Below are 13649 nucleotides of genomic sequence, written 5' to 3'. Positions count from 1 at the left end.
CCTTGTAGCACAGCACCCCCTGTGCTGCTAACCGTCTTTCCTCCAGGGACAGCTGGTTCCCGCTGCTGGGGCCGAACGGAAAAGGCTCCGGCTTGTGCTTGCGTTTGCAGAGCCAGCTCTCATCATCAGGATCAGAAAAACTCTCTTCACTTGAATCCACGTGTTTGACAGTCTGATGAGGTGACACTGGTGCACGCTGTGTGGCAGGACCCCTGGAAGGGCCTCACTCTGGTGCCCCCGCCTAGTTCTCTGCACGTCCAGCGGCCCGTCACTGGGTGCGACCCACACCTCAGAATCCAAGTCGAAAGCTGCCCGTCTTCCCGAGGCCTAGATTGTTCTCTTAACTTCCTTTTGGGATAGTTTGTTGTTTGTATATAGAAACGTGACTAATGTTTATATGTTGATTTTTACTTTTAACAACTTCTCTGAATTCATTTCTTCTAACAGGATTTGTTTTTGTTGAGTCTTTAGAGTTTTCTACCTACGTGATCCTAGTCATCTGCAAATACGTCTACTTCTTCCTTTCCAATTTGAATGACTTTTACTTCTTTTTCTTGTCTAATTATTCTGGCTACAACTTCCAGGACTGTGTTGGACAGAAGTGACAAGAGTTAGCATCCTTGCCTTGTGCTGGATCTTAAGAGGAAACGCTTTGAGTCGTCTCCCTCCCCCGCTCCCCAACTGATTATGGTTTTAGCTGTGGACTTTTCTTCATATTGACCTTGATCGGGTTGATGGGAGTTCCTTCTATAGCTATTTTGTTGAGAGTTTTTATCATGAATGGATATTGAACTTTGTTAAATGTTTTTCTGCATCAATTGAGATGATCATGTAACTTTTTTATCCTTCATTTTATTAATGTATCACATTAATTGGTTTGCATATATGGAATTGTCTTTGCATCTTAAAGGGTAAATCCCACTGGGTCATGGTATATGATCCTTTTAATGTGCTATTAAGTTTGGTTTGTCAGTATTTTTATTGAGGATTTTTGCGTCTGTGTTCATCAGGGATATCGGTCTGTGTTCATCAGGGATATCGGCCTGCAGTTTTCTCTCTTGTGGTGTCGTCTGCCTTTGGTATCAGGGTGCTGCTGGGTTCATCGAATGGGTTTGGGTGTGTTCCTTCCTGTTCTGTTATTTTGGGAAGAGTTTAAGAGGAATTGGTATTAAATCTTCTTTGAATGTTTGGTAGAATTCACCCAGGAAGCCATCTGGTCCTGGGCTTTTCTTTGTTAGGAGAGTTTGGATTACTAATACAGTCTCCTTCGCTGTTATTCATTTGTTCAGGCTTCCTGTTTCTTCTTATTCAGTGTTAGTAGGTTGTATGTTTCTAAGAATTTATCTACTTCTTCTGGGTTATCTAATTTGTTGGCATAAAATTGTTCATAATATTCTTTTATGACCCTTATTTCTGAGGCATCTGTTGTAATGTCTCCTCTTTCATTTCTGATTTTTAAATTTTTTTTAATGTTTATTTTTGAGAGAGAGAGAGAAAGAGACAGAGCACAAGTGGGGGAGGGGCAGAGAGAGAGACACACAGAATCGGAAGCAGGCTCCAGGCTCTGAACTGACCATTCGAACTCACGAACCGCAAAATCATGACCTAAGCCAAAGTCAGATAGATACTTAACCAACTGAACCACCCAGGCGCCCCCATTTTGGATTTTTTAATTTGAATCTTCTCTCTTTTAAAAAAAAATTTTTTTTTTTTTTAAGCAATCTCTGCACCCAAGTCGGGACTCAAACCCAGGACCTCAAGATCAAAGTCACTTGCTCCGCTGACCTAGCCTGCCAGGTGCCCCTGAGTCTTCTCCCTTTTTTTTCTTAGTCTAGATGAGGGTTTGTTGCTTTTGTTTATCTTTTCAAAAAACCGACTTCTGGGGTTTCTTTTCTGTTGTTCTTCAATTTGATATATGTCTGCCTTAATCTTACTGTTTCCTTTCTTTTGCTAGCTTTATGTTTAGTTTGTTCTTTCTCTAGTTCCTTGAGGTGTAAAGTTAGGTTATTTGAGATCTTTCCTCTTTTTTAATGTAGGTGTTTATCACTGTAAACATCCCTCTTTGTACTGCTTTTGCTGCATTCCTCAGGTTTTGGTATGTTGTATCTTCATTTTTGTCTGTCTCAAGATACTTTTAAAATTCCTTTTGGGGCGCCTGGCTGGCTCCGTTGGTGGAGCATGTGACTCTTAATCTCAGGGCTGTGGATTTGAGTTCCCTGCTAGGTGTAGAGGTTACTTAAAAATAAAATCTAGGGCACCTGGGTGGCTCAGTTAGTTAGGCATCCAACTCTTGGTTTTGGCTCAGGTCATGGTCTCATGGTTTCGTGGGTTTGGGTCCCTCATCTGGCTCTGTACTGGCAGCATGGTGCCTGCTTGGAATTCTCCTTCTCTTGGAGTCTCCTTCTCTCTCTGCCTCTCCCCCTCTCTCACTGTCTCTCTCTCTCTCTCTCTCTCTCTCTCTCTCTCAAAATAAATAAACCTGAAAAATTTGAGTAAAAAATAAAATAAAATCTTAAAATTCCTTTTAATTTCCTCTTTGACCCAAAAGTTATTCAAGAATATATTATTTAGGGGCACCTGGGTGGCTCAAGTCAGTTGAGCGACCAGCTTCGGCTCAGGTCATGATGTCACGGTTTGTGGGTTCCAGCCCTGTATCGGGCTCTGTGCTGACAGCTCAGAACCCAGAGCCTGCTTCGGATTCTGTGTCTCCCTTGCTCTCTGACCCTCCCCTGCTCACGCTGTCTCTCTTTCTCAAAAATAAATAAAACATTAGAAAATTTTTTTTAAAGAATGTATTATTTAGTTCCTACATATTTGAATTTTCTCATTTCTTGCTGTTAACTGATTTCTAGTTTTATTTTATTTTGTTGTTTTTTTAATGTTTTATTTATTTTTGATACAGAGAGAGACAGACAGAGCATGAGAGGGGGAGGGGCAGAGAGAGAAGGAGACACACAGAATCTGAAGCAGGCTCCAGGCTCTGAGCTAGCTGTCAGCACAGAGCCTGATGCGGGGCTTGAACCCACGAACGTGAGATCTGATCTGAGCCAAAGTCGGAGGCTTAACCAACTGAGCCACCCAGGCGCCCCTATTTTATTTTGGATGGGAAAGACACTTGGAATAATTTTGGTCTTAAATTTGTTAAGATTTGTTTTGTGATATAGCATCGATTTATCATATTTCTGTTCAGAAGAAAGTTCTGTATATAACTGTTAGGTCCACTTGACCTTGTTCATATCAGCTGTTTATTGATTTCCTGTCTGGATGTTCTATCTATTGTTGAAATGCTATTGATTTTTCATATTGACCTCACAAATCTGTTCTTTACTAAATTCTTGTTTTTTAGTAATTATTTTTCTTTGGATTTTTTGGGGGGCTCACGATACCTGTATCATTTGCAGTAAAAGATAAAAATAGAAGTGTTCTGTCTTCCTTTCAAATTCTCATGGCCTCTCATTGCTCTCTGTGTCTACTTGAGTTAGTGCGTGTTTCCAGTCCAGTGAGAAAGAGCGCGGCAGCACGGCGTCCTCGCCTTGTGTCTTGTTCCTGACTTCGGCGGGAGAGCTTTCAGACTTCTCCTCAACTAAAACGCTGGCCTGGGGAGGGAGGAAGAACTTGCATAGATATTTAATAAATCTATAGTAATTGGTTGCATGATCCATTATTAATATAGCTAATACATTCTGATATATTTACAATATTTAATATATTTGCATAAATAAAACATAAGAGATAAAGCATATTTTAGGCACAGTTTACTGCATATATTATATAGAGAGATATGTAGTATCATTGTATTAAGGCATCCATTGATTACTATTTTATTGGAATTCCAAAAATGTAAATGGGTATTAAATTTTGGCAAACATTACTGTTCTGCTAATATTGAACCAACCTTGAATTTGTAGACCGAGTCTCCCCTAGGCATGATGTATTAGTTTTTAAGTGCAATATTGGATTCTGTTTGCGTATATTTTAAGATTTTCACATGGATATCATAAGGGAGATGGTCTATAATTTTATTTTTGGATGCAGAGTTTGGCGCGTTTTAGAATCAATGTTACACTTGCTTTACAATAATAATTTTGAAATTTTCCTTTGGTTGTACTCTGGAATAATTTAAGCAGCGTTAGAATTCTTTGATCTTTGAAGGGTCAGTAGACTTCTCCGTAAAACTACCTGGGTCTGGTGCCTTCTTCCTTCCTCTCATTTCGAAGTGTTCCTGCTTTAAGAATGGAGACCGAAATCTGCACGAATCACAGGTGTACAGCTCCACGAATGTCCTCAAGTCCGCTTAACCGGCAGCCCGGGGGAGAGCAGGCCCGCCACAGGCCTGCCTCGCGCTTCCCTGCGGTCACTGGCCCCCAGTCCAGCGAGCGCCTGGAACCTTCCTGTCAGGCTGCTCCTGAGGCTCTGGGTTTTTTTCCTCCTATGGTAACTGACTTGCTTAGATTTTTTTTTTTCCTCCCCTGGGGTCAGTATTGAGATACAATATTTTTTTTCTGGACAACTATCTATTTCATCTAGGCTTTTAAACTGATTTACAGAGAATTATACAAATTAATCTCTTGCGATCAGAAAGCTTCTTCCTATCATCTTCCCTAATCCTTAAAAACTACAGGAACTTGATGTATTTTTCTAGATGTTCCTTCAGGGTCTGTGCAACAGAACATAATCAATTGTGTGTATGTGTGTGTGTGAGTGTGTCATTAAACATATTTTTCTGTCTAGCTAACTGACTAGTTATCTAGTCATCTAAACTAACTAGTTATCTAAGTCCTCTAACTCTCTCGCTATCTAGACGTCTGTGTGTATTTCACATGGTGGAGAAAATGGAAGGGCGGCTCCAAAGCATTTGCATTCCTGATAAAAGACCGTTGGCCTGCCCTCTGTCCCTGTCCTCTCTGCCTTGGGCTGAGATGTGATAACCATCTTGTGAGCCCGAGAGAAGCCGGGACAGTCCTGGAGGCCTGGGCCTGCCTGGGGAGCCGCCCACCACCCTCGGGACTCCTCAGGGTCCTTGGGAAGTGAGTTACAAGCCCCTTTCCATCTGCACCGCTCCGGGGCGGGGCCTGTCACATGCTGCTGGACACATTCCTTACTGATCCAGAAGGTAGATGAGACGTAACCAGAAAACTTGAGTTGTTGGTAGTATGTGAGTGTTTAATTCTCCCCAGGAAGATTGTCACCGAAACACCAAACCCCCCGACTCTGAAATAGGAAGCTGGGCGGCGGTCACTCGGATGCAGCGCTTACTGCAGCGGCGTTTTTAGTGTAACTGTTGTTAAAAGCATAATTTGTATAGATTATTCACAATGTTTCAGGTACCACTTTTCACAATTTTGTACAGTGGGGCTCAGATTGGGTACGTTTGTACCGACGACAGGATACATCCTCAAAGGGTTTCAAAGAGATTAAATGAGATAATCCACAAAAAGGGCCTAGGGGACACTTAGTCCCATGGTCAAGTAACCCATAAATATTAATTATAATGGTTTTTTTTTTTAGTTTTTTATTATTTAAGTAATCTCTAAACCAGTGTGGGCTTGAACTCACAACCCTGCGATCAAAGAGTTGCATGCTCCACAAACTGAGCCAGCCAGGTGCTCCAATGATAAGGTTTTAATAATCAATATTAATAAAAAATACTGATGTCAGCTACTCATACACGGATGACCAGCTCCTTCTCGTCTTTGGCATCCCCTCCCTCGAGAGACCCTCTCTGGCTCTTCTACCTCAGGTGGAGTCCCTCCCCAAATATTCCCCCTTCCCCATGGCCCCAGTCTTTTTATTAGCTCAGAGACCTTGTCACCATCTGGAATTCTTTTGATTATTTATTTAGTAAACGTGGGCCTCCCCGATAGAATATAAACCCCACGAGAGCAAAAGTCTCAGTGGTTGGTGAGGTCCCACACTCCCTCGACATTTGTTGCATAAAAAGATGACCAGTAATGTCCAAGAAACCGTGAGGAGAGAGTGCCATCTGACGTAGGCGGTCCTTTTGGGGGTGTAATTTTGCCCACATTTAAATAAAAATGAAGATGGATAAAGGTTACACTCAATTCAAGACCCTCCTCGTACTGGGCCTTATTTGGGGGGCTTGGTGGTTTGTTTTTATTTATTCTCTAAAAGGTCAGTAGTCATGTACGATCAATACCCCTTTGGAAAGGGGTTTCTAAAAGATGGTGAATAACAAGGGGTATATGAAACATGGTGACTAACAAACTGTTACCTTTAGAAACATGTTGCTTTGCAGCCAGAGACGGGAAATTCATGGGAAATTTTCAAAACTAATGGCTACTTGTAATCATAGATTTAGATGAAATTCTTCATAACAATTTGGCTTTCTGAAGAGCCTAGATTTTAGGTTTTAAAGTAGCCCTATACAAGTTATGTTTGGGTCCAGCTCAGAGGGAAGACAGAAACGGAAATGTTTTAAATAGAAGGAGTAAGTCCTGAGGAATAGAAGGAACCATTCCTCAGACACGTCTGAGTGACTGGCGGTGGCGCACTGCAGACCTCTGAGCTGGGGCGGTGGGGCGGGGGGGGCAGGAGTGTGTCCAGCACCACCTCTGAGGGAGAAGGACCCCTCCCTGCCCCACCACCAGCCCACCTGTCCCGTCCTCACTGCTGGCTCGGGATCCAGGAGAGCCTGGCAGGATTTCCCTTTGGGGTCACAGGTCATGGATACCTGACCCCTGGCATCCTGGAAAGAACAAAGGAGACCTTTCCCTCTTTTTTCTGTATCTTCTAGAAGGACAGTGTGGTGTGGTGGTCAGGCCGGGGGCTTTGGTGACCTCAGCTTAAGCCCCTGAAGTCGCCCCCGTTCACTAGCCAGGTTTCTTTCGGCAGGGTGCTTTGGCCTCTCTGGGCCTCCGTGGACTCCTTGGTAAAATGGCGGTGATGGCCAAGACAAGCTCATTGGGCAGTGGTTGGCACTTAACGGGTACTGGGTAACTGTGACTTTTAGGACCCTCCCTCTGAAGGTCATTATAAAGTCTGCCAGTTTTGACCAGCGAGGGGGTGGGGTCCTGGCGTACCATTTCTTGGTGTGACTGCTCTATGGCCAGAGAATTTGCTGATTTCAGTGGATCTGTGGCTAGTGTTAGGGTAATCTTATGTGGATTATTCAGAGAAGGTTCTGGAATTTCTGGGTATGGGACACAGGCAGCCATTTTGGAAGAGTTAGCCATCTTGGTGGGCTCGTCTTGAGAGCTGGGATCCAGGTTTAGCTCTTTATTTGGAGTGTTTCTGAGGAGGGTGGGGCTTGGTGGGGTGGGCTCTGGCTGTGAATGCAGGGTTCTCATGTAGGTCGATGTTACTTTGGGGGAGTGTATATGAATCTGGGGGTGCTTTCGAGGGTTTTGCAATTACATCTGCACGGCGCACACAAAGTCTTTATGTGGACGGAATATTCCACAGGAAGCTTCCGAGGGGTTTATGGAGATGGGGTATTTGCTTCTTATTCTGCCCTCCTTGGGGCTTATTTTGCTCACCTCTGATGAGCTATGCTAGAGGATTAATTTGGTCCAGATTAATTTTACCCGGAAAATAGACCTGTAAGTGGATTTTTGGTCTAAATTACAGAATCAACTTAATGTTCGTTTGGCCGGTTTCCGAGGGCGCAGTGGTTGACGCCGAAGACCCTCCTTCCTCTTCCGGAAGCAGCACCAGGGGGACCCCAGGCTGAAGGGTATGGGCCTGGGGGTGAAGATCAGGGGCCCAGGTGGACCCAGCGCATTACAGCTTCGGGGAGTTTCACGTGGGGCCTGTGAATGGTGACCACCCCCACCCCAGTGGGAGACTCCACATTTTTCCTGATGTTACTTGTATCTTTTTTTTTAAGTACACCCGTATGTTCGTATACTTTGTATTTTCATGACTCTTTATTAGCTTTTAAGAGCACTTTGCTTACTAGGAAGTCAACGCTTTGTTAAACATTTTCACCCAGTCTCCACCCCATTCATATTTTACGTAATCTTAATTTTGTAGACTCCACCCCACCCCCGTGGCTTTTGGATATGAGGTCATGCTTAGGCCTTCTACAAGCCAGGATTTTACTTGCAAAAATACCCATTTTAAAGGACTTTTTTGTATTTAATCATGAGATTGATCTGCAGAAAATTCCCTTGTGTGTGGAACGAGATAGGGAGCGAGCTTAAACTCCCCCCACGAGTTTGATGGCTCCTGTTCCGCTTCGTCCCCAGCTTTGAGGGAGAAATGACAAAACTGTATGTAAGGTGTACAGCGTGATGGTCTGACACGGGTCCAGCCTGGGCGCCATCTCACCAGCGACCCCACCTTCCGTCACTGCGACACTGAGTTCCTGTGTTTCCCCTGCACAACGGAGTCTGTATCCTCAAGCTAGACAGAGCACCCCAGACCTGACACCCGTTTGGGGGAGACTAGGAACAATAGGCCCACTGTGAGGACATATACAAGGGACGTTGACAGCCTGGAGGAGGTGGCAGTCAGGGGTCCATGCCGAATTCTTCTGTGTGGCCCGGGCTTTGGTCAAGGGCAGGGTGGGCTTTATCTGCACACTGTTTTCAGAACCCCCAGTGAGGCCGACAGCTCCTGATGCAGGTAACCCCTCCCCCCGCGGCCCCCTCCCCCCCCACATGCGCGCGAAACCGGAAGTAATTGACAGGACTCGCATCTTTTGCTCACATTTAATTTTTATTTTGATTTTTTTAATGCTGCACAAGACAATATTTATTTCATTTATTTCTTTTATCTCATTTATTTCTTTTATTTCATTATCTCTGTTTGCTGCTGTTATTTTGTTTTACTGAAAGAGAGAGGGAACTTTTGAGGCCTTTTGTTTTGTTTTTCTCTGTAGGCCGCCTTAAGCTTTCTAAATTTGGAATATTTAAGCAAGCTGAAGGGAAGAGGGGGTTTCGCAAAATCACTTGGGGGGAGAGGAAAGGTTGCAGTGTTAATCATGCCCTATGGTGGGTGATCAACTGCGTGTACAATTACGTTTCACTCTTAATTAATTGTGCTTAAGGCTTTACTTAAATTTGGATGTTCCCTTCTTAGAGCAGCTCGTACTGGCGGAGGTGCATGCGCTGGATGATGTCACGGCAGTCGTTGAACACACGGCGGATGTTCTCGGTGTCCACAGCGCAGGTGAAGTGGGGGTAGCAGTAGTGGCGCCCGTCCCCACTGGCAGTGCTGATTCTCTGCACACAAACACAAGACGACACGGTCAGACCACACACGGGCCCCCCCGTCATCCGCGCGGCCTCTCCCGAAGACTACTGGCCAGTCACACCGGCCACTGGTGAGACAAAATGGAACTGGAGAGGGCCGTCCCCAACTCGAAGTCTGTTTACAGTGCCCAGAAGAAGAAGAGAACCAGAGACCCTCTCTACGCACCAGAAATTCGTCGCGGATGAAGTACTTGGCCCGGGTCACGCGTGGGTCCTCTCCGGGCTCGGGAGTAGCTACAAAGAAGGGGAGATTGGGGTCAGGTCACCGAGCAAGCAGAGCAGAGCCAGAGCTGGCCCCACTGGGGCCCCTTAACTTCTCCCCGTGCAAGTGAGCAGCAGGCAGCTTCTCTTGCCTCCCTGCGGCCCCGTGAACGGAGCAGGGCCCGGCCCGTATGTACGTACCATCCTCGGGAGTAGTGTAGCGAGCAAATTCTGGAAAGTAGTCCTCAATTTTCGATTTTCCAGCGAGGACTTTCTCAGCGAGCAGGTCTTGCTTGTTGAGAAACAGGATCACAGAGATGGTGCGCAGCCATCTACCAGAGAGGGGTGCAGGGTCAACATCCAAGCACAGGGCCTGGGGATCGGGGGTTGGGGACAGGACCCCCGGCTGAGAGCCTGAGGGAAGCCCGGCGGGGGCGGGGGGCGCACACACCTGTTGTTCCAGATGCTCTTGAAGAGGTTCAGAGCCTCCTGCAGGCGGTTGGTCTGATTGTCCTCCCGAATGACCATGTTGTAGCTGCTGCTGGCCACCACGAAGATAATGGCAGTCACGTCTGCGGCACAAGAAAGCCACGCGGGTCAGAGGCGGGAAGGGCCCTGGACGACTGAGAGCGCAGAGCGGCGTAGGAGCAGAGCCCCCGCCCCCCGCCCCCCCGCGCCCGCCCCTCGCGCCCGCCCCTCGCGCCCGCCTACCGTTGAAGCACTGGATCCACTTGCGGCGCTCGTCGCGCTGGCCGCCCACGTCGAACATGCTGCGGGAGACAGAGCACACGTCACCCGCTGCTGGCGGGCCCAGGAGGCCAGTCCGGTGTGAAAAGGGGGACTGTTCACTTACTGGAAGTTGACTTTGTCCACCTGGAACTTGGTCTCAAAGATTCCAGAAGTCAGGACGCGGCAGCGAAGCAGGTCCTGGAAAGAAAACCCAGGTCAGTGGATCTCCAACTGGAGTCTTAACTGCCAACGGGGCACGCAAATCTTGACGAGTTTGGAGAGGGGGCTCCAAGTCCTCCGACTGTGAGAGCGTTTGCATACCTGGTCACTGGGCACGTAGTCAGCCTGCTTGATGACATCGATCTTGTCCAGGAAGCTGGGGGGAGAAGACAGGCACACACACAGGTGTGCAAAGAGCTTAGGCCAATTTGCCCACAGCTCCTGCCTGCTGTCCATCTGAGCTCAGTGGAAATGATGGTCTCCTAGTTAGCATGAGGTCAGTGAGGGGGCGTTCTGTTGTTTACGTTTAGGCCCCAAGGCCTGTGTAGAGCAGGCAGCATTTAGGATGAGCGTATCTGGCTAATAATAATAATAATAATAATAATAATAATAATCTGGGAATTGGGAACGGACTCTCGGGGCCCAGCCTACAGGGAGAACACAGGACAAGAGCAGGGCTGGCTCTGGTCTTATTTGATAATGACTAAAAACTAAAACTTTTCAAGTTATCTGGCCTTGACTAAAATGACAAGGAATTCAAAAACTATATACGACACTTCATTCCTTTTTTTTTTTTTTTAAATAAAAAGTAAAATGGCACACTTAAAAGCAGCAAGCATTTTCCCCTCCAGGGACTCATGAAAATGATTGTTTTAATTACCCAGAATGGGTATCCCTTCCTCCTGCTTTTTAAGAGAGAACAAAGGAGGCGGACACAAAGGGCCCCTTTCTGCCCTAACCACACCGAACAGGAAGTAAGCACACAGTGCCCTTCCGTTCTGTTTGGTCCACGAAACACAACACTCCAGAGAGGAGAGGAGACCGCGTTTTTAAGAAACCTCCCAGCCATCCAGGTTACGGATCTCTCTATGGCCGGGATCCTGCGCAGAGGAGGGGCTCGTGGCCGAGAGCCCGTCGCGCAGGACGGGAGAGCGGGCGGTGGCCCTCACTTTCTGCCCAGAGCGAGGAGGGTCCTGCCCCTGTAGCTTTGCTAGGCACGCCGTTAGGAAAACTAACTGGAAAGATTGGGGTCATTTAATTAACATGGGAAATTAAAGTTAAAACTAGGGGGTTGGTTTTTTTGGTGGGGGGAGGGGGAGGAGGAAGGGGAGCTTGGAAATATTTTAAAAGTGGGCTAATCCAAAAAGAACCCCACCTCCCCACCCCCCCCCCGGGAGAAAAGTCTACACAAAATTCTGTTAAGTTTTCTCCCCTTCCTTTTTACCAGTTTGGAGTCAGTCTGGCTTGGAGGCTATACTAACTTGCCCAATCAGTCCTACATTAGAGCACCAGTCCAGAAATAGCTCCCCAGCCGCCCTGGCCTCCAGCACGTTGCCATGGCAACAGAACCACAGTGCTATAAATAGATCATCAGCACCAAATCTTGTGAGAGAGACATCTGGAGCCAGGCCAGCCAAACCCCAGCTCAGCAAGTAAAAATAGGCAGCGTAAGAAATGGGCAAAGGTGCCGGGTCGGCAACTTGAACATAAAGGCAGTTAACACCAGAAACATGCCGGCCAGTGTGCGCAGGGCTGGAGGGCTCGTCCTGCCGGGGAAGGCGCTTTAGAAGTTTTAAGCTGTGTTCTTTTTGTTTCCCCCCAAGTTTCCTCAAAACTTTCCACAAACTGTGCAAATGTTGCCATTTTCTGATAAAACTTGCGGGAGCAGTGCAACGCTGCTTTAAAAGAAAACTTTCAAATGGTGCGAAATCAAAACAAAACAAAAAGCTGGCTGAATTACTGTTACTGAAGTTGCCGCACCCCCCCCCCTTCCAGAACACCGAGAGCGGGGAGGGTGAAGCCTCCTAATCTCGTACCTGTGCTTCTGACTCGGATCCAAAATATAAAACGCAAACAATTCCAGGATTTCCATTTGTTTTCAGTTACTATAATTAGCACTTCCAGCTTTTAGTTCAAACTTTTGAGAAAATCAGGGACTTTGTTGAAGAAGTGGTAGGGGCTTAGGGTCACGGGGACTGGCCAAGATGGACTGTTTTTCTGTCCTTGAAAAAAGATAGATTTGCTCACATACCCAGCCATGAAAGAGCCCACTGTGTGCACATGTGGAAAGAGCCCACTGTGCGCCTCCTGCGGGAAGGCGGGGCCAGGGAAGGAGAAACTGATGGGTTTCACAGACCCCGCCAAAGGCTTCTGTGGTCCGTGGATAACGGATTCTGGGGACTTGCTGCTTCTCTGCTAATCCCTCTTCCTCCCTCCTGTTGATTCAGTTGGTATTCAGAGTAAATTCCTCGCTTATGCCATCTTAGCTTCCGGTGAGCCAGCCGGAACCCTGGTCCTGATTACTTAGTATTTTCTATATAATAGCAAAGCCACTGCTGAGTTTCAGCTGCCTACAGGCTGGAACACACAGGCGTCTTGCCCCTGTGCCCCTGCCGCCCTGTCACAAGACACTGCAGCTTCAGAGTATTTTACCTGAGACCCTTAGTGTGTGTGTGCGACAGCGCACACGAGCAGTGTACGGCGTGAGGGAGGTGGGAAGCTCCCTAACATCCGGGTGTGTGTTGTCCTGTCCCCTGGACGGGAGGGACAGGGGACCCCCCCTCTCCCCGGGGGAAGCATCCTTGAAATGAAGCCCAATGTGGATGAAGAAGGGTAGGAATTGGAATTCAACACAAAACCTAACTCAGCTAACTGCAGTCCCCTACCTGATGGCAGAAACAGCAAGGCAACTGCGGGGGGGGGGGGCATGTTTTTGCCCTCACCATTTCTCTAGGTGTTTAAACTATAACAATAAAATATAATATTTTTATATTTTTTGAATAAAGTACTAGAGCTGCCCGCTCTTTCTAAAAGCTTGGAGGTCAATCCAATTAATTACCTCAAGCTAATTAATTCCGAACGTCACCTTTTTGCAAGTAATTATCATTTTGCTCTAACAGGCACTAATTGTTTATATAAAATAATGTTGCTGCACTAAAAAAGTGCAATTAAGGGCTTTATCAAACAAATGACTCCCAACTAGAACTTTCTAAGTGCAGGTGGGAATGACTGGCTGGCCTCTGTGAACGCAACTCTTCTGCAAAGAAGCTGACAGGCGGGACAGGGACGTCTAGCACCGGCGAGGCCGCCGCCCCGGGGGCAGGGTGGGGGCGCACTCACTACTGGGCGCAGTCGATGAGCTGGTACTCGTTGGAGCGCTCGTAGCAGGCGCGCACCCCCTCGTCCTCCCACAGAGCCTTGGCGTGCTCGTAGAACTCCTGGGACACGAGAGAGCGCGGTGAGCGTGCGCATGCGCCCGGAGCCCCCGCCGCCGGGCCCGCCCCC

The 13649-nt window shown here is 47.1% G+C and overlaps 1 protein-coding gene and 1 long non-coding RNA gene across 2 annotated transcripts in view; one reads left to right on the top strand and one right to left on the bottom strand.

Moving 5' to 3' along the window:
• The window catches only part of LOC115275097, a 48170-nt gene extending 40323 nt beyond the window's left edge, over positions 1-7847 (top strand). The window contains exon 3 of the long non-coding RNA XR_003901393.1: positions 7588-7847. This is a non-coding gene — a long non-coding RNA (uncharacterized LOC115275097). The remainder of the gene's footprint in view (positions 1-7587) is intronic.
• Positions 7848-8815: 968 nt separating this feature from the next.
• Positions 8816-13649, bottom strand: part of LOC115275095 (guanine nucleotide-binding protein G(s) subunit alpha) — a 14288-nt gene continuing 9454 nt past the window's right edge. Inside the window, exons 4-11 of the mRNA XM_029918707.1 lie at positions 13485-13582; positions 10467-10521; positions 10270-10343; positions 10128-10186; positions 9868-9988; positions 9618-9748; positions 9382-9449; positions 8816-9185 (exon numbers count right to left, since the gene is read on the bottom strand). Of these exons, the coding sequence (XP_029774567.1) occupies positions 9039-9185; positions 9382-9449; positions 9618-9748; positions 9868-9988; positions 10128-10186; positions 10270-10343; positions 10467-10521; positions 13485-13582 (753 nt within the window). The 3' untranslated portion in view covers positions 8816-9038. The remainder of the gene's footprint in view (positions 9186-9381; positions 9450-9617; positions 9749-9867; positions 9989-10127; positions 10187-10269; positions 10344-10466; positions 10522-13484; positions 13583-13649) is intronic.

The sequence above is a fragment of the Suricata suricatta genome, chromosome 12 (genome assembly GCF_006229205.1).
Source record: "Suricata suricatta isolate VVHF042 chromosome 12, meerkat_22Aug2017_6uvM2_HiC, whole genome shotgun sequence".
Classification (NCBI taxonomy): Eukaryota; Metazoa; Chordata; class Mammalia; order Carnivora; family Herpestidae; genus Suricata; species Suricata suricatta.
The sequence above is the reverse complement of the archived record's forward strand: the minus strand, read 5'-3'. Positions and strand labels throughout refer to the sequence as shown.